Source organism: Melospiza georgiana, chromosome 8 (genome assembly GCF_028018845.1).
Source record: "Melospiza georgiana isolate bMelGeo1 chromosome 8, bMelGeo1.pri, whole genome shotgun sequence".
NCBI classification, from domain to species: Eukaryota; Metazoa; Chordata; class Aves; order Passeriformes; family Passerellidae; genus Melospiza; species Melospiza georgiana.
The window spans coordinates 20,534,894-20,555,296 of NC_080437.1; the positions used below are offsets into that span (position 1 = coordinate 20,534,894).

The following is a 20,403-nucleotide window of genomic DNA, read 5'->3' on the forward strand; positions in this document are numbered from 1 at the left end:
GCTTCTGCAAAATTGAAAACTATTTTAAAATAACATATGACTCTGGAGTAAAAGTAAACTACTCACTTTTGAAATAATATTACAAAACTCTGCAACTCTGAAATTAAAATGGATCTCAATCTCTTTTCCCATTTAACAAGGGAAAAACAAGAGGAAATGGCCTCAAGTTATGGCAGGGCAGGTTTAGATTGGATATTAAGAGAAGGTTCTTCACTGGGGGTTGTCAAGCACAGGATCAGGCTGCCCAGGGAAGTGGCTGACTCACCATCCCAGGAGGTATTTAAAAGATGTGTAAATGTGGCACTCAGGGACAGGGTCTGGTGGTGGACTTGGCAGTGTTAGGGTAATGGTTGGACTCTATCTTAGAGGTCTTTTCCAACCTAAACAATTCTATGATTTTATAATTCAAATAAATGACACCTATGAAAAAGGAATTATACCTGTTCCTAATATGAACAGAGGAATTAATAAAATGAAACATAACATGATTTTAAAAGAGTGAGCATATTTATTCTCTATTAAAAAGAGACAGTACATCAAGGTAAAAAATATAAATATCAAAACCATTTAACATCCAACCACCCTGACTTGGCAGCAATATTTTGCAAAATCACTGCATAACAATTTTTTCTGGCAGATTAAACTCCACAAAATCCATGATGTGTACTTTTTCTGTTTACATCATAAATCATCCTACAACAGTAAGATAATGTTCTGGCGTATGTATAAAACTTCATACAGTAACATGATACATGCTTTATGAAAGCTGGAAAGAAGGAAAGGAGAGAGAATGTCTCTTAATGCTTCCTTTAAACTTTAGACTCAAATTTAAGCAACAGATAGTCACTTTTCCATTTGCAGTCATTGAACACAGGCAGTTCCAAGTACACACACAAATACACAAATATATTAAAAGAATTTGTTATAAATAGCTATTGCTTTTGTAGGCAGCTTCAAATATACAATCTTCTGTATCTCTAAAAAAATAAATGTCCCATTTCAGTCTATAAAAAATAAGAGTTCATCCACAGGTAAATATTCTTAATTAGAATGTGACTCTGTGAATGTCCCAAAGAGTTTGTCCCAGTGTGTGAAGTAAGGAGCATAGTTTGATTTGAATTTCAGATGGTGGAGATCATGATGTGGGGCTCCTCCATACAATCCAAAAGGCACAAGTCGGTGAGTTGACCATGGGAGGTCATATCCAGAATGGTCCTCCACTGACAAACCAATGTTTACAAGGAAGAACAGCATCTCTGTCAAAGGATGGCATCCCAGGAGCAGTGGGTTTACAGCAGCAAAAAATCCCAGTGAGAGCAGCTCCCACACGCTGGAATACTGAGTGGTAAGGGCGAATGTCGACACGTGCTTGTGATGCACCTTGTGGAAGGTCTTGTAGAGCCAAGGCACCTTGTGGTGAAGCAAATGCCACAGGAAGTACTCGAAATCAAATAGCAGCAGACAAACTGCTACTTGCAGCAGGACTTCAGGCAGCTCTGGAGCTATCACTGGTAGATCCATGGGTCTCCAGTACCAGTGCAGAAATGTCACTGGGAAGATCAAAACAACATGGTGATACACACTTTGAATAATGCAAGGCACCATCATTCCAAGACTTGGATAGGTCTGCGGCTGGATTTTGTATTTTCTCAAGTCTGGCAGTCTGATGCTGAAAAAGTCCAGTGCAACATAGGGAAGACAGAAAGCCATGTATGCTGTAAAAGAAAACAGCACTGGGAAAAACGGTGACTTGATCAACGGCTCCCTTGCGGTGACGAAGTCCCAGAGCGGCTGCAGGCACAACCTGCCCTGCTGTCCCTCCATCGGAGAGCTGAGCAGCACTCGGTGTGGCAGGCTGCAGTTCATGCTGCTTGCAGGCTGAGGCAGCGGGAAACCCTGCAGCTTTTATGCAGCCTGCTCCATCGGCGACTCCACCCCCATTCTTACATGGCAATGAGAATTGTTAAAGGGAAAGCTCCTTTTCCTGTCATACAGAGTGCAATATAATGCATTACAATCTCAGAACAGAATTACCTGGCCAAGGCTGTCAGCAGAGCTCTATCAGAGACCTGCACAGTAGAAAAACAAGCAGAAGTGCAGAACTCTAATGCTGGAATTCAGAGAAAGAGTTGGAACATCTTCTATTCCACTTGCTGCAGACTCTTCAAAAGTTGCTGTTTCTTATTAATTTTGAATTGTGCCATCCTTTGTTATCCTTTTGTCTTTATAGATAAGGCAATAAAAATTACCACTGATTTATTTATTTTATGTGACTGCTACCTAAACTCCCGGTCTGACCTGTTGGTATCTGGTGGGTAATGGCTGTGTGCAAACACACATTTCCTTAATGATCTCTTGGTTATAAAATAGCCTTAGTTAAACCCTTAAGGAGACCTACAATATACTTCTAGTCTGGATGTGGTGGCTGTGTCTCATCTCCATCTAACTTGACATTTGAAGTTATGTCCTCTTTTACACACCTGTATCTACTTGACATGGAAAAATTCACCTGACATGACTAGATGCAAAATTGAGCCAACCAATTTTGAAGAACATAAGATCCCCCAGTTGCAGAGAAGAATACAGGGTAAAATCTCATTATGCTTCCCCACAGATGCTTAGCTACCAGTATTATCACATTATTACAATATTCACTCCATATCTCAACAGCTCTATTAGCAAGTTGATATAAAAAAACCCTTTACCCATGTATCAAACTAACATATGTACTTAAAAGATCCACCATTAGTCCTATGCCCTTTAAAGGATCTTCCTCTGATCACAGGCAAGCACACCACAGGCAGAAGCCAGCAGGCTTGACGCCAACATTACTAGTTTGCTAAAAGCTTTTAGAGGTAAATGATGGAAGTTTTGATTTAACCACTAAGACATCATTTCTTTTGTGCTTTTAGAAAAAGAAAAACAAAGCTTTGAACATTTAGGGAAACAAAGCTTGCCCTAAGCTTCCTATGAACTCACCTCTTTTGTCAGTAAAGCATTTATTCTAATATTGGAAATGAGGTCAACTTCCTGGATGACTTTATTACCTTGTTCAGATGATTTTATTTCTTTGCTGATCAGAAAATAAATCTGATGGGGCAAATGTGAGACTGTATTTCCTTGCTCCTCAATAATTAAGAATGATTCATTAGCAGTGGCCTTTTCTGAATATGCATGAATTTGTAATACTTAAGTTTGCTTTCAGCTTCAACTGTTTTCTTTTCAATAGATTCTGTTCCCTCTTTAGGCTTCAAGAATTTTGCTTAAGCAGTAACATTATCTGTGCTATTATTCAGGCAGTCAGTAGGTCCTTGTTGGAGACAGGCTTCTACCTGTTCCACATATATATTTTGGAATTCAGATTCCTTGCTGTTATGAGACTGTTTTGGAGAATTAATTTATTTAAACCATTAACTGTTGTGAATTGAAACCTGGTGCAAGACACTGCTCTAACAGGTGAGGATCTGTATCCAAGAGCTTTGTTTCAATCTTCTGACTGCATTTTATCCTAACCTCTATTTCACAATAAGGCATTTATAACACCAGCTGGGTCCAAGAATATTATTGTGATTTCTGTTGATTTATACAGTCAGAATCAGAAATTAAGTCTCCCAGATGGGATAAGTGATCCTCTCTATTATTAGAATTATGCAGGGAATCAATTTATTTTATAACGTATTCCAAATATCATATTCTAAATTTTATAGTATTCCAAATCTCACTAAAGGGAGATTGACATAAATTGCTCAGCTGCCTTAAAGACACTCTTCTGACTAATCCCTACAGATACATGAAGTCTCAATAAGTATCAGAGCCATTGCTGCCCACAAGCTATATTTTAAAGAATAGGCATTCTGCCTGCAGATTAGGTCATAGAAAAATAATTCATAAATCCCTTAAGGAAAAATAGCGGAATTCTGCAGCGCTATTTCTAGGACATCCTGCAGCACAAAGCCCAGGCGAGGCGCAGGCGGGCAGCGCTTACCTGGGAGGCTGGCGCCGCCCGGAGCCCCGCGGGACAGCCGGTCCTGGCACATCCGACAGCACAGACCCTCCAGAACCCGAGCCCGAGCCGCCTGCCTCAGCCGCCAAACTGCATTTATCACCCATCTATCTCCGCTCTGCCGGCTTCAGTTTCCTTGTCAGCACAAGGTATGACACCAAAAAAAAAAAAAAAAGACAAAGTACGCACAAACCCCTTCTGCACCTTACTCAGCGACACAACCCCAGTTTTCTCCGCTCAGCTTACAATGCTGCCAAAATTTCCCAAGTGTTGCAAGAATCTCTCGAAAACTCACTCCTGCTACAGAGTTTAGGTTGAAGGGCACATAGTTTGGAATGAGGCCCCACAAAGGGTCTTAAATAGATTCCACATGAGCACAAGATGCAAGCACCTACCCAGGCTGCACTGTTAGGTACGAGCTATAACGCAAACAGCACAGTACTACAGTGGGTAGCAGGAAAATGAGGGAAAGTTAGCGGGAGAGAAAACTAGAATCAACATCCTGAAATAAATGCAGCATTAGAAGGAAAAATTCTTTTTCCATCCTCCTCTTCTCCCCCTCTGTATGGCAGTATTATTGTTGTACCAGAGATAAGGCAACATCCCAGAGCACGCTGAGCCCTCTACCGGGAAAAGCGTGCTGGGGAGGAGGGCTGGAGACTCGCTCCGAACCAGCACCGGGCAAGCAGGGCAGGCACCACGAACAGCGGCAGTGCCTGCCCTCGTTTCCAAGGAAGCTGTTCCGTTCTGGCTTCCTCCACAACGCGGTGTTCACCCCGGGACTCACCTGCCCGCCGAGCCCGTGCGGGGCGGCCCCGCCCGCGGCCCCGCCCGCGGCCCCGCCCCGTCCCGCCGGTCCCGCCGAGCGGCCGCGGCCCCGCGCGGTCTCCCCGAGCGAGCGGCAGCGCCGCCCCGCGCCCGAACAGGCTGTTTGTCCAGTAGAAAAGAGAACCCTTAGTACTTCCAGCAATCCGCGGCCTCACCGCCCATCCGCGGCTGGAGGATAACGGCGCCGGGAAACGCTCCTCGGCTCAAAGCCCCTGGGACAAACAACTACGCACTGCTTGGCAGCTGCACGGAAAGTTGGTAGGCACGGGTCTGTCACAGGCTTTATAGGTGTAATGGGTTTGGAGGGAAGGACGGCGCTTGGACTCCATCTTAGAGGTCTTTTCCAACCCTAAATGATTCTATAAATCGAACCTACAGTCCCATTCTGTTTAGTTAATCTGCATATTGAAATGCAGGATCTGGATAATAATAATATCTGGATAATAATAAAAATAAGCGAGATAAAACTCTCCTCCTCACATCCCTGGTAAGCAGCTTGAACCCTGCGCCCACAGGGATGCTGAGAATTTCAGGATGAAGAGCACACATTCCTCTTCAGTTTTGATTAAAAACTTTAGCCTAAACACAAAATACTTTTCATAACAGAGCCAACACATTTGCTTTACCAAATTTTTAATCTCCACCTGCCCAGTCAAGCTTCACTGAAAACCTCTCCAGCCAGTATCACGCATAATCAAAAGTCACTTTAATTCGTTTCCAAAAATGGCTGATGATGGAAAACTGCCTGTGAAGTAAATTTCTAATTCTCAAGCTTTGCCTTAACAGGATTAGTTTTCAAAATAATAACCATCAGGAAAATATCCTAAAGTCCTTTCATTCAGAATTCATAACTCAGGAATGAGGAATTGATTTGTATTCTCAGCAGCTTACAGACATAATTTCCGAAAGAGTGGGAACGCAATGCAGACACTTCCACTCAGAAAATAAGAATTAGGCAATCCTGTTGCAGATGTGGCCAGTGTCCATCCAACCTTTGCAGTTTTTTATTTCATTGATGATTTCAATTATTTTGGTCATATCAAGTTCATGAAAATAGGCTGACAGGAAGAAAGGAAAGCTCCTGATGGGCAGTGCTGCAGCACGAGTTTGTATTTTATAACACAATACAGGGAGAAGACATTATAAATGCTTTCATTACAAGAAAATCTTCCACCAGGAGCCATTTTATTAGATATCCAAAAACCTATCCAGCTATCAAGGTTTCTCTCTCACATCTTACAGAGATGCCATTTGTAACTTTCAATGATATAAAGGCACTTCTGTTTCATTTGGAGGGGTTCTGTTTTGAGGGGCTTTGGGGGTTTTGGGGTGTTGGTTTGTCCAGCTATCAAGGTTTCTCTCTCACATCTTACAGAGATGCCATTTGTAACTTTCAATGATATAAAGGCACTTCTGTTTCATTTGGAGGGGTTCTGTTTTGAGGGGCTTTGGGGGTTTTGGGGTGTTTGTTTGTTGGTATAGCACATTAACTATAAATAATTTCTAGAAAAATTTGTTTCCAAGCTGACAAAACTGTTTCTCTTGCAGGGCCCAGGTAGAGTAGGAGGTCTGTTTTACCACCTCTTCCTATGCTGAGGCACTTCTATACTGCTTGAGTTGATGTATAAACTTTCATCAGCACTATCACTAGCCATGGAATCACTAACCAGTGTAAAAATGCTCTGTGTGGAGCTAGTGCATCATTCAGTACACTCCACTAACACACACTCCACCATCCTCAGGCCTTCTGATGAAATTAACACTGTAAATATACTTGCAGATGACTGCAACAAAATCCTTGTCAACTTCCAAGCACAACATGAGGACAAAACCTCATTTTTCTGTCTGTGTTATCCCTGCTATGCCTGATTGTTGTACAGCTCTCAGTCAGAGCCCTGGACCATGCATTCTCTTCAGCTGCACACAGGTCTGAGAGTCTGAGATCCATCAGCTGAACAGGGATTACTTTATTCTGCCTTTCCAGCAGTCACTAAATGCTGAGACCAAGCCAGCAGAAAGCGTCCCATGCCCTGTTAAGCCAGTGCACTTTTATACTGCCCAAAGCTGATGTTCAGCCCACCTTCAACAACACATACATGCATACATACATACATACATGCCTGTAACACAGAGGTCCATAGAGCAGGCACTCAGTATTTAAGATCTGCTTAGAAAAATGTACAGTTCATCACTGAACTCTTAATTCCTCACAGGTGATTCTAAATAGACCAAGCTTCTCACTCATCTCCTCTATGTTCAGGGTGTCTTATTTTGCACAATTCTTCCCACTGACACCTCATCAAGTTTCTGTCACACTGCAACTTCAGTGAGTCAGGGAGAACTAAAGCAGCTCACAATTTCCATAACTAGCCTTACTCCAGTGAAGCAGAGAAGCTCCACTATGGCTTTTGTGTAAAACTTCCAGTATTCTGGCTTTATTTCCAGGCACTGTCTCAACTGCACAACTACGGTATTCAGAGCGTACAGAAAGGTATAGCCTGGGCACATTTATTATTGAAGGTGACAAAGGTCAAAAGCTGGTTCATGTGTACTGTGGCAAAGATTAGCTCCCTGCCTTGCTATGTGATTAAATGCCATTTATGAGATTACCAGACAGTCTGTTAAGCAATCCAATTACCCAAGGTTTAAGAATATGATACAAGAAGCTTTCCACCACGTCAGTGGTTTAAAAGAAGCCTCACCTGAAGGCTTAGAAAATGACTCTGTCCTGTGAGTAATTATTTACAATTATTACTTTACTTAAAGGTGTCAGAGAAGTCCACCTAAATAAGAATGGCCTTTTAAGCTTGGGAAAAAGCTTCTTTCAGGGAAAAAGAAAAAAGGAATTTACTTAGCTACTTTACTTTTTTTCTGTACTCGTTCTATGGATTAATAGTTGTGAAAAATAGATTTGGCTTTCTGAATTCTGTCCCAAAGATTCCCATGCATTCCTGAAACAGGAAGTGAAACACCACACCACTCCAAACTCCAAGCAGGTCATATTTATTGAAATAGCTCAAGCTTAATAAACATGATGCACATGGTTCTTGCCATACCACATACCCTCACAACGGGTAAATTAGCCACCCTGGATTCCAACAGAAGTTTCCCTTCAGCACAGCAAAGGAAAGCACATCTGGCTGTGCTTTACAAAAGACCAAAATCTCATGAAGCAATGAACCACTGCATCCCTAAACAACACCTGAGAATTCCCTGAGTCTGAATTAGGAATTAAAAAAAGAAATGAAAGAAACAAGTCCTAATTTACAACCTGTGTCTATTTCTGCAATTTTTTTTTTCAATTTTTTTTACAAAATAAGTTTGCCTCAATTTAAAATGCATTATTTCCTATGACATGTAGAAAGGCTCTTTATCCTGTTGAGATTACTGAAGAAATCTGAGTTGAATCCAGCTATGGCACAGAAATTATCATCTGGACTGAGGCAACTGACTCTGGAGATTGTTCATTTGGCACAGAACTTTGATGTATCTCAGAGAAACCAAAGTCCTCTGCACAGCCAATGGAAAGAGCTCCAAAGTCAGCCCCGAGGCAGATGTGAATCCTCTTCCCCATTAAATGGGTCTTAGCCCCAGTTTGAAGTAGACAAATCAAGCTGCTGTAATACTGTCAGGCTTCTCCAGGCTGTTATTTAGGTGCTGAACACAATGGTGGGGAGCACCCTGTAAGGGGTTAAGAAGTAAACAGATCTTCAATGCAGCAGATGATTAAGGGGAAAAGGCCACAGAAATTAAGTCACTCAAGCTGTAGAATTAATGCTTTGGCTCTTCTCTCACCAGCAGCAGACTGGGGGAGCTTGTTTTCTAGTTAGTGGTCAGTGCAAAACACAAGCATGTTACATCACTCTCCTTGAAAGCCACAACTTATTGACAAAGTTAACTGAAAGTGGTTTTGTTTGAACATTACTCTTGTTCCAGGAATCTGCCAGGGCGAATTGTGACCTCTATCCACAGCTGGTATGTGAAACACTGAAGGCTTCAGGGAGCCAAAGCAAGAATCAAAGCAATGAATCAGTCCCAAAATTGGAGATTTTAACTGACAGTGGTTTCTCTGGCTTCACTGCAGTTCTTCTGGGCAATATTGAAAAGGGAAGTAATCTGATTTTATGTGATTGGCTAAAATAATACCACAGCAAAAAGTCACTAAGTGCTTTATAAAGTGCCAGCACCAAATAGGTCACTGCTGTACAAGTAGTACAAAAAGTACTTCTCAAAGGTACTTAGAAATGGCCACATACTGTGAAATGGCTGTGTTTTATGCTCAGTGAAACACTTGTTCTAAGTGTCAAGCACCTGAGGTGCTGAATGGACTAACTTGTCTAATTTGTCTTTCAGACAGGTGACTACATTTATGTGCACATAACATACTCTTTTTGTGCTAAATCCTGCTGCTGTGTTTTGAGTACCATGCCACTGTGTGCAAAATAAGCAAAATACTGTGAAGAGAGAGAAATAATACTGAGAAAAAACAACCAAATATTAATCCAATATTAGTAGTCATTGCTGGCATTTTAAAAATGCATCATCCTAAGCAATGTAGTATTATTGTGAGAAAAGTGTATTTTCCAAAAACTGACAAATTCCTGGTGAACCAATACCCATGTCAGTCTAGAGATAACTTCCTAATCATGTTAATTATTTCATTATACATGCGGTAAGGTGCATCAAGGCCCCAGATGAAATCCAAATGTTCCCACTCTGGAATGTTTTTGTGGTAAACCAAATTGGAGATCTGAGTGAGCAGCATAGCAACATCCTTTGGGTCTGCCAGCCAGTCCTGTCCACCAGTCCACACTGCAGTTGGTACAGTCATCTCTTGTATTTTGTAGAAAGGGGGAGTAGACTGAGGAGAGGGAAAGTGAAAACAAAGCGTTAGAAAAAAAATCTTCAGTGTGATCCTACACTGCCAGTGTAACATACCAGCAACTGCAAGAATGTGTCAGATACTCATTTTCCCTCTTGGACAGCTAGAGATGGAGTCCTGGCTCAACCAAAAATGTAACTGCAAGAGTCCTGCAATATTATAGCATGTGCAGCAGTAAAGATGTGTTTTGAGGAGTTTACAGCAGGGTATCAGGACCTCAGAGAAAGTAAATATGTATCCCAGTCAAGGTATTTCAACTCTAAGGTCAGAAGTGACTGCTACTCTGAAAGTATGACACTGCAGTATTTTGCAGTCACTAAGAGAAAAGGGTCAAAATATTTTTGGCATTGTACGCAGCAATTTAGAAACAAAAATGCATGGAGACTAAACAGACTAAAGAGAAACAATACAAATGAACTGACAGCCTGTGCCTGATGATAAGTGCAGGGGGATCTCATGATCTAGACTGGCAGGACTTCCCCTCAAGGAAGTGATTGCCACCACAGCTTCATATCCAAATGTGATCCCACACTGACTTAGGACTACCTCTGAGCTCCACACTCCCAGCTGGTGTCTATTTTTGTTCTTTTGGAAAAAGCAGATCTCCAGTCTGGGTACTAGATAACACCAACAGCTCTTTAGCATGCAGCATAAATAGCACCCAGAGAAGTGCCCAAGGACTATTTTCTGTGACACTCTAGAATTATAGATGTAAAAGATGTCTACCTGGTTATAGTGAGCCATATTTGCAGCTTTGCTTCCCCAGTCATAAGCTTTGAGTTCCCCAGTCCTCACAGCCTAGAAATAAAAAATACACATGCAAAGAACTGCAACACTACTGCCAGAAGAGCTAAAAAGTGTAAAAGTGTAGTCATCTGGAGAGCAGGCAACCTACACAAGAAACAGTGGAATGCCAAATATTAACAAGGACAAGTGTCACTGCTTTGCCCAGTGTCACAGGAATGGAAAATATTAACATTCAGCATTAACATTCATACCATTAGACTTTGTCCCTTAAAATTTTACACTCTCTAATAGCAATGGTAGAAAAGATTAAGAAAAACAGCTTAATGTATCCAAAGCCAGGATGTGGCAGCTCCATTTTTACTTCTGAAATATTTACCTTGATATCTAAATGTGTATGAATAAAGCAGGGAGCTTTCTTAGCAAGCCTATTCTGCATAATTTACTATCTACTATTTTTCAGAAACAAGTTTATATAACAGGAATCTGGGAAAAAAAAATCTTCACACATTTCTTTCTGAGCCAACCCTTGAACAGCTCTGTACAGTAGAACACATTGCCTCTGATGAGGTGACCAAATCCAGCTATGAGAGCACAAGTAGCACTGACCACTGATTCCATGGGAAATGTCTCACTTGTCAGCCTGCTGACCAAGCTTCAGGCACAACAGCATCACAGGCATGAAACTGTGCATTGAGACAAACATCAAAATATACTAATAAAATATCAAATGAAGCCAAACAGAATAGAACAGAAAACCTGCTGCTTTTCACTGGCTAAAAATACAACCTGTAATCACAACAGGGTTTGTTAAAAGGGAAACAAATACTCGTTACAGCATCTCTCTGAGGTAAGTTATTCTGCAGTGCTTTTTGTTGGTTGAGGTACTTCCAGTTACAATATTTTCAAAGAAATAGGGAAGAGGGGTGAACCACCATAAATCCTTATCATGAAAGCAGCTGCAGTGAATAGCTGCCTTTCTTAATTTTGGCAGTTCCAAATTTCACTTGGGCTAGGCTGCACATATATTTTGGCATTTTATTTCACAGATATCAATATTCTACAAACAAACCAGAGTCATGGGCACTTTAGATTCTGGAAAGCCTACCTGGCTCCAGTGGATCATGTTTTGTACAGATGTTCCTGCAGGGCAGTGTGTTGAATACACATCCACTCGGCTCTGCAACAAGATCATTAACAAGGTTTACTCCTCCTCACAGGCCATCAGTTCTACCCATTGTTGCTTCCTGAACAACTAACAAACTATTCCATTCGACTTAAAATGTTATAAACAAAAGTTAACTCGAGCCATACATACAGATGAGGTAAGAAGTTAAAATATTTGGGGGATTAATTGCTTTGAACAACAGAACTCTCAAGCTGAATTTTAAAACTAATAATGGTATCCCTTAAGAATTTTTTATATATTCAGTCAATACTGTGTTAGAGTTCACAATAACTTAGCTATTAAAGAAAGTCACTAGAACACACCATGTTCAAGTTTCTCTCATTAAAACCACAGAGAAGAAAGAACAGGTTGCCACAAAGGTCATCGAGTATTCTGTGGGTGCAAACGTGGGTAGCAAGCCACTTCAGCAAGAAATTCTGAGGGAGGAATTGCTTCTTTCCAAACATGTCCTACAAAAAACCAAACACATAAGACAAACATGTAATTGCACAGAATGACCTTTTTTCAGTTTTTATACTACAACACTCTGGAGGTACTTATTTGCATTTCCACTGGTGACAGGTGTGTCACATGAAAATCATTGATCTCCTTATCAGCGTTGTCATGGTTAGTGCTTCTGCTACAAATGGTGCAGTACATTAACCCCACCAAGAGTACATGGGAACTGGGAAAATCTTGCAAGAATTTCAAACCTAACCTCAAATTCAAATAAATTTTAAATTCAATAATTTACAGTTGTACAGTACAGCTTTTTGTCATCAGATTGTTTAAGGCTAAAGTATGTTAAGCTCTGCCTGCTAATTTTAAATGGCTTTGTACTTGCAACTTCCTCTCTTCAAACCATGAGAGAAAAACAAGCTGCATGAGATGTGATGACCTCTTCCTCTTGATGTGTATTTTTAAATTGTTCAAGGATTTTAAAATGTCCCACTGCAAACTTCCTTAAAAGTGACACAGTTCTTTAAAGATATGACTGACTCACAAGTTTGTCACTGTCAGGTTCTCCCTGCACTCCAGCTTTTTGCAAGTCACTGTGAGAATCAAGTTCCTCAGCACAACATGAACATCTGCACAGGGCAGTGATCAGCTGCTAGTCTCATTAGACAAAGTCCATTATGCAAGGAACAGGAGATCACAATGATTAGTGTTGCTTTTATGTTAACTGCCTTTAGAGCAAGGAACCAGTACTACAGACAGCCTTTAAATCAGTGCAAGCTGGATCAGAAGGGGGGTTATGTCACAGAACAAACAGCCCTGTGTGGGAATCTCCATGGGTGGAGGAAAGAAAAGTGATGGTTAAAAATGACACACAGCAGGGTGTTCACAATGTCTGACTTCAGGCACTTACTGCAGCCTGCCTCATTCTCCTTGATGTTAATGGGGAAGAGGTAAACTCCTCCAGAGGATGATTCACAGCATCTAAATAAAGCTGTTGCTCTTAATCACCCTCTGAAGGATCCTCTTCCAATACTAAATGGTTGACTGTGAAACAAATCTGTTAAAGTTCATGGACAATTCATGACCTGTGTTCTGTATAAAGATATTACACAACTCTTCTAAAACACAGTGACTAGATAATCATATGATTTTCCTAGGCTAAATTCTAGAAACATGTAAATGGAGAAACAATTTTGTTCCACCTATTAAGCTGTAATTGTAAAATACTACTTTAAACTGATGCAAATTGTCTCACTAGACAGTAATAAAGCTACAGAAGACACTGCTGACCTCAAGAGCATCATTATGGTAAAACTGACCCAGAATCCTTATCATTTGTTACTCTCTAATCCACAGCTATTAACATTCTTTCCTATGCTATATTCAGATAGAAAGGGGCATACCTCATTTGGCTTGAAACATTTACACTCAAATACAAACCTTGAGCAGCACATCAGGAAACAATCCAAATTTAACCAGAGGGCTGGTGGCAAACTTGACAGTAGCTACTGGTGCCAAGGCAAAGAACATTTTGATTTTCTTAGCCAGCTGTGGCAAAGTTGAAAAAGCAACAAAAGCTGTAAATAATATAAGAACAATTAACAAACCTCAGTGACACAAGTTAGATAAGAATTTTACCTGGTAGAAATCCTACAAAAATCTATGTGAAAGTGTGCAAAAGTATTTTTAGATTAATAGCTTAACTATATTGCAGTACCTAGGATTAGGTTAAAGAATGTAAATTAACCTAGTTACTACAAAGCCTAAATTAAATGCAGTAATTCAGAAGACTTGCTTTCTTCCAGAGAGCGATTTAATGCTTACTAACCCTTCTTCTACAAGAAGGTCTAAAGCACATGAGCCAGGCCTTACATGCAGCCAAATATTCTGGAAATGGGAATCTTTATTCTCTGAGCCTGATAAGTCTAATTTTGTTACATATAATTCATTGATTTTTTTAATAGAAACTGTACTGCCAGCTACCTGTGACTTCAATTTATCAGTCCAACAGCTTTCCACTTTTAAATAAGCACTGAAAGATCATGTATTTTCATTTGTATGCTAATATTCAAAAAAACCACTAAAAACCAAAAGCAGTAGTTTTCAAGTGCCCTAGTTTTTAATCACTAAAAGACATATGTGAAACTTGGTACCATTTCAAACACAATATATTCTAATAAATGCATCTCTCCACATACCCATTGTGGTGCCCTGTGAATGGCCAATGTAAAATATTTGTTCCTGGCCAGTTTTCTTCAAAATAAAGTCCACTGAGGCTGGAATGTCATATTTAGCCATTTCATCAAAGCTACAAAGCAAAGACAGAATGTTAGTTGTGTAAGAAATCAGTGAGGAACAGCTGCACAGAGCTTTCCTGCACAGATCCTTTGTGTGGACACAAAGAAAAGTTTCTTTTGGATGAAACAGAACTCTGATGATTGAGTTTTCTACTGACCAGCCAGGAGTTTCAGCACACCAAACTGATCTCAAAACTCCCCTTTACTGCCCCTCATCTGGGTACATGTGTGACACCACATGTAACCCGAAAACAATATCCTGCCAGTTCACAATGGGACTGGATAGCAACACGAGGATACCTGAAAACCCAGAATTCTTCCTGCTTCACTGTGAAGCGTGTGTGCTTCCTGGACCAGGTGTTCCCTCTGCTGTTTCCCAGCCACACATCATAGCCAGCATCTGCCAGCATAAAGCCAAGGCTGTTGTAATCCAAGTTTGTGATCCAGTTGCTGGCATCTGCAAGCAAGCCATGCTGCAGAAACACAGCAGGCCTTGGACCTGAAAAAGAAAGTGGTTTTGGTAGATTCCTGTTCATTAGGCATTGCATATGCAAGAATAATTCAAGTGAGCTGTTGAAAGTCTGTTTTAGGCTTGCACTTGAGTATTTAATCTACTTGACTTAATCTACTAAGAACAGCAATTTGTATAATGGTCAGAGTGCCATGAAATCACATGCTTTTTCACCAAAAGCTACTTTTTATCATTAAGAGTTTTAAACTAGCAACTTCTTTGTTTTGTAACTTGAAGTTCAAAACAGACAAGTGTGCAATAAATAAACATGAGAAAAGCAGGAGCTAAAAGAAAAATATAGGTACAGCCCTTACAACTGTTTCAAGCTCACAGACTCAGAGAAGTGGCCCAAACACAGTGGCAGCTTTAATACTTATAAACTTTTCCCTGCCCCCACAGATGGGGAAGGCATTCCCACGTATGTGCTACTGAGGTCTTTGTTTTCCAGTGCCAAACCACCATGCTGAGCTGTGGAAATCTCTGCAGCTGGTGCTGATATTATCTCTGTGCAACACCCTTCCATCACCAAAGCTCTGGCAGAACATGAAGAGCAGTTCAATAGCCAACACAGGAATCTGTGTTTCAGAGGACTTTCTCCCCTTCATTTAACTAGTCATAAGAACCACAGTTAAGACTCTCTTAACTTCCTCATCCTGAAAAGGGAAATGGCATCTCTATGTGGAATACAGATTTAAAAATTGAAAGTTCTTGCTTCTACACAAAGAAAATCAATTAACATCTAATCCCTTTGGAGAAAAAAAGGCCTTCAAAAACTACAATGACCGGTCTCTGGTTCTCACAGTAGCACAGGTGTTTTGGCTTTTACTTCTGCTCTGAAACTGAAAACAGGTAACATGACAACCAGCTCAATGCCAGAGATTACTCAAGAATTTACCTCCTCCAGTGACACATCACTCTGCCAAGATACAGACTCACACAGTACTTCCTCCATTGATAATTTTAGACTTGGATCTTTCAGCAGAAACAGATAAATCATAACTCACAGTCACCTATATTGTCTATCAGAGGTCATGTCCATAAATGTTTGCTGCAAGTTTCATATTCCAAATTAACAATACTCCCCTTTTCTGGAAATCTTTCTACTTGTGGCAAGGAACTTTTGAGTGCCTGCTTTTTCCACTTTGTTAAAAAGCCCACATGCATACTGTCCAGGCAAGCAGAACAAGTGCCCAGCAGTGCCCAACTGGCACTGGAGACAGTACAGTTCTGCACAACTGTTTACTCTGCTGCACCAACACTTTATTGTCCTATAAACAGGACTGTCAAGCCTCACACTGAATTTGTTTTCAGTAATGTTCCACTTTCCATTGACACCTTCTTCCCTTTTATTAAACTCAGATCAACCAACTTGAGAATTTTTGAAGAACAGGCTCTCCTCCAGATGCTATTGCTTGTTTTGTAACATTGAAAGGGGAAAACCGTTTAACTGCCTCAATGCTTTAATTCTGCTCTCATATTAACCTCCAATATCTGCCAGTTCCTTTTTTCACTTTACCAAGCAGCCACCAGATCTCCACGTGATCTGCACAATCATATGACAAACTGACTTGGATAATAATAATGACTTTCTATCACCTATGATCCTAAAAACCCCAGAGGGGAAATAAAAAGGTGGGTCCTTAAACAATGCTCTCTGCATAGAACATTTCGTCCTCTTCATTACAGACCCAACAAGCTGAAGACAGATTTACTTCCACACCCTTCTTCCCCATGTTATGCAGTTGTTTTAGGTTTTCTCACAAGTAAAACAAAAAATCCTTGATGTTTTGCTTTTAGGTGCTCTGTACATTTCCTTCCTTTCTCCCTGAAGAATGGTGGGCTTTGTTCCAAAACATCATGTGATACATAATTACAAGGAATTCTATTCACATTTTGCAGGTATTGCAAAAGAAAAATACGGCATACATATGCTTAGTCAGCAGTAGCACATCATTGGTATCTTCCCGAGGAAAGATACCAAGTCTATAAAAACTTCTTAAGATCAACATGAACTTTGAAATCCTCATTCTCCCAGAAGCTCACACTTCCATAAATGTGGTCAGTAATCCTTGTTTTCTCAAATTAAAGCACTCTGCAAAACATGAACTTGGGGTCGAGGGCATGGCAAGGGGCATGCAGAGAATTCACAGAAGTCAAGAAACTTCTGTTTACTTATGTCATCAATGAAGGATTCAACAAAACCAGCAGGTACAGAGGCAGCCTTTTTCCTGTGGCCATCTCTGAAATTAAATACAAAGACACCTGCCAGTTTTGACAGGGCTGGTCCATGCACTGATCTTTACACATTCCTTGTGAAAGACAACAGACAGAGCAAACACCCTAACTCCTACACAACCAACAGATAAGCTCAGGAAGGCTGTTGCTTGGCCTCTGACAGGGGAGAGGGTTTTTCCACAGGTCTCGTTCACACCCAAGGCTATAGGACAATCATAAATTTCTTTTGGGAGCTTCATGTTTTTACCTGTAATCCTGGGATTTTTTTCAGTCTGAAGTATTCTGAGGCAATCCTTAGAACATATAACTTCTATGCAAATAGGCTGCTGTTACATGAATGGCTGTAGGAGGCATAGTGGCAAGACTGATAACAAATTCAGCCACTGCACAGACATTGTTAATTCCATACACAGTGTAGGAGGATAGCAAGTCAAAAGGTATGTGTCTCTCTTCTTCACATCTGTCTCATTTTTAAAGCCTTCTATCATTCAGTCCTCACAAAAGCCTTTGCCCATATTGCTTCCTTGTAATTTTGAGTTTACACTACCACCATTCTCTCTGTCCCCCACCTCCTCACCTGTACAACCCCTGCATCTCCTCCATGGTCTTAAACCACAGTAGTCCTTAATCTTCTTCTGGATTGTTACAGGAACAAAAGTTTTATAAGGCAAAGACAGCATTTTCATTTTTTCTTTTTCCAAAGAAACATAAATCTTACCTTTGCTTCCTTCACGGCCTTTTCTCCCATAAGGTATTCTATTAATGGAAAGAATATATCCATCTTCTGTTGTCACTTCATATTCCTCACTAGGGTATCCTCTGTAGGTAATAATTTCACTCTGAGGAGAGAAAAGAAAGCATCTTGGAACCAGACAGCCAGGCTCCTCAGTCCACTAACACATGAAAAGTACCTTCTTCTAAAGACTGGAATGTGTCATTAAAGAGTCTGGTAGTAATATGCCATCTGCCTACCAGGCAGATTTTCTTAATAAGACATCCAGAACAGACTCAGGAACTAGCCAGACTGAATCCTAGAAATCTGTAAGGATTCCCTAGACTGTCCCAGCCCCATGGTGCTTACAGTGAGAAAGAAGATGTAGTCTTGAAAAGGAGATTATGGTAACAGGGCAAAACACCAAGAGCCAGATTTGTCAGACAAGAATTGAAACTGTCTGCTCTCAAGAAAACAAGTAACATACAAGTGAAGACAGAAGAGAGTCACTGGCACCACTGCAGCACACAAGAGAGAAGGATGTGCCATTTCTTACTTTCTCCTCAAAATTTATGCCCAGTGCAGAGTTTTTAAGTGACTGTGGTGTCAGAGAAAACAGGAAAATAATAATAAAAATCCTCACACCTGTTACCTGCTTTGGTTTCATTATTAGGTTTAATTTCTCATCGTTTATGTCTTGGGCTTTATGTTATTTTGCTTCGATGCAGCTCCACTAGGGCAATGAACTTGCTGTCATTGGTTTTATGACACTAACCATGCCTTGGGAAAATCTAAAAAATGCAAGACATGATCCGAGTTCTGCTCTAAGACTATTGGGCAAGGAAGAGGAGAAGAATTTAATTAAGCATGCTATTTCTTTTAAATATGTCTTTAATTATTCACAGTGACATTAACATTCCAAAGAGATTTTAAGGCTGTTATTCCAATGCTATTAGTCTTAGACTAAATTATTATCTTCAGACCTTTAAACTGTATATACATGATCTAAGGTGATTCTAATACACCTTAAGCATTTCTGTCTTGAAGCATCTTCTCACACACGTGAAAAATTGGCACCGTTTAGACAGGGCAAAGAGAAACGAATATCGGCTACCAGCTGGAAATATTTAAGGAGTTAGCTACTACAGCAGAAAGAGAACAAAGTTAAGAGAGTAAATCCCAAATGGGGAGAAAAGCAGTCGTGGGTAAGAACCCAGGCGCATGGTGCTCGGAACTTCACCGTGCTCCACGAACAGCGGCTTTTATAGCGGTTCCCAAAGACAGGTGCAAAGACGCGAAAAAAATGTGAGAGAAAGAACAAATACAGGCAACAGCGAACCAAGAGGACCGGGAAGGAGGAGTAGACAAAGAGGACGTGCAACCCTCGTGCGTGAGCGGCTGCAGCAGCAGCAGGCTGGCCGCTGGCAGGTGGCCGAAGCCGCCGGGGCTCTCCCCGCGCTGCCCCGCCGCAGTCAGGGCTGGGCACTCCCGGCCGCGGCCGCGCCACTCACGATGTTCATGTTCGTTTCGGGGTCCACATTCCTCCTCCCCGCGGCGAACGCGCCCGAGCCGCCGATGCTCTGCAGCAGGAAAGCAGCGAGCACCAGGCCCCGCATCCTCGTCCTACGAGAAGGAGCCGGGACGCGGCGGCCGAGCAGAACGCGGCGCTACACCGGCGGCGAGCGGGCCCGGCGAGGCTTTTGTGCCACCCCTCGGTGACAGGGGCGGGAGCAGCGGCGCGGCCGGGCCGGGCCGGGCGTGCCCCGCGGGTCGCAGCGCGGAGGGAGCGGCGGGGGCGGCGCTGCCGGGCCGGGCCGGGCTCAGCCCACACGGCGCGGCCCTATCGGCGGTGCCGCCGCGGCGCGGCCTTGGCCGCCCGGCCCGCCGTGATTCAGCGTTTCCGCGGCAATGCTGTGTGAATCCTCCCGCCCCCCGGGCTCCATTTTCAGGAGCCGTGCAGCCTCCAGAACGGTGCCCGTGAATTTGCTTCTCTGCCCGCTTCGTCATCTTCATTTGCTCCGCCTTCGGAGCCCGCACGGTGCCGCCCTGCCAGGGTCTGCGTTGTGCTCTGTGCAGAGCGGCAGCAGCAGCAGCAGCAGCAGCAGCAGCAGCAGCGATGAGGGCGGTGGGGCCGCCCTGAAGTGTCTGCTGCGTTGTGCTCCGTGTACAAAGCGGCAGCAGCAGTGAGGAGGGCGGAGGGGCCGCATTGTCGGGGTCTGCGTTGTGCTCCATGCACAAAGCGGCAGCAGCAGCGAGGAGGGCGGAGGGGCCGCCCCGGCCGCCCGGCGCTCCCCGTGCCGCAGCAGCATCCCCCGGTATCCCCGGGGCAGGACACCCGCGCCTCGGCACCGCCCGTGCTTCCAGGGGCCCGACAGCAACCACTGCTGCTCCTGCACACACCCATCACCATCCGTCATCTTCGAGCACTGTCTAAACAAATCCAGCCTTATACAAATGGGCTTCCATGCGTGCAGGGTTGCCATCACGGGTTCCCGCAAACCTGTGTCATGTTCGTGCTCTGCGGCAGCTGATTTGCAGGCACTGCATTGCACAGCTGTAACTTC

At 42.3% G+C, this 20,403-nt stretch overlaps 2 protein-coding genes across 2 annotated transcripts; both read right to left on the minus strand.

Annotated features, from left to right (window-relative positions):
- Positions 1 to 548: 548 nt before the first annotated feature.
- CH25H (cholesterol 25-hydroxylase) lies at positions 549 to 4,696 on the minus strand. Its single transcript, XM_058029367.1, has 2 exons — positions 3,986 to 4,696; positions 549 to 1,984 (listed from the first exon to the last, which is right to left on the minus strand). Exon 2 carries the CDS (start codon positions 1,864 to 1,866, stop codon positions 1,042 to 1,044), a length of 825 nt encoding a protein of 274 aa, XP_057885350.1. The 5' UTR covers positions 1,867 to 1,984; positions 3,986 to 4,696; the 3' UTR covers positions 549 to 1,041.
- Positions 4,697 to 7,818: 3,122 nt separating this feature from the next.
- LIPA (lipase A, lysosomal acid type) lies at positions 7,819 to 19,591 on the minus strand. Its single transcript, XM_058029328.1, has 9 exons — positions 19,351 to 19,591; positions 17,846 to 17,966; positions 14,682 to 14,880; positions 14,283 to 14,392; positions 13,525 to 13,661; positions 11,949 to 12,095; positions 11,566 to 11,637; positions 10,440 to 10,511; positions 7,819 to 9,692 (listed from the first exon to the last, which is right to left on the minus strand). Exons 1-9 carry the CDS (start codon positions 19,453 to 19,455, stop codon positions 9,453 to 9,455), a joined length of 1,203 nt encoding a protein of 400 aa, XP_057885311.1. The 5' UTR covers positions 19,456 to 19,591; the 3' UTR covers positions 7,819 to 9,452.
- Positions 19,592 to 20,403: the final 812 nt, after the last annotated feature.

Bases quoted from the DNA above. Each gene is read 5' to 3' on its own strand.
- CH25H (XM_058029367.1), bottom strand. From the start codon at position 1,866: ATGAACTGCAGCCTGCCACACCGAGTGCTGCTCAGCTCTCCGATGGAG.
- LIPA (XM_058029328.1), bottom strand. From the start codon at position 19,455: ATGCGGGGCCTGGTGCTCGCTGCTTTCCTGCTGCAGAGCATCGGCGGC. The intron at 12,096-13,524 runs GTTTGTATTTGA...GGTTTTTTGTAG, and splicing joins TTCCTGATGTGCTGCTCAAG to GACATGTTTGGAAAGAAGCA. The intron at 9,693-10,439 runs GTAGACATCTTT...CCCTCTCCTCAG, and splicing joins ATATGGCTCACTATAACCAG to TCTACTCCCCCTTTCTACAA.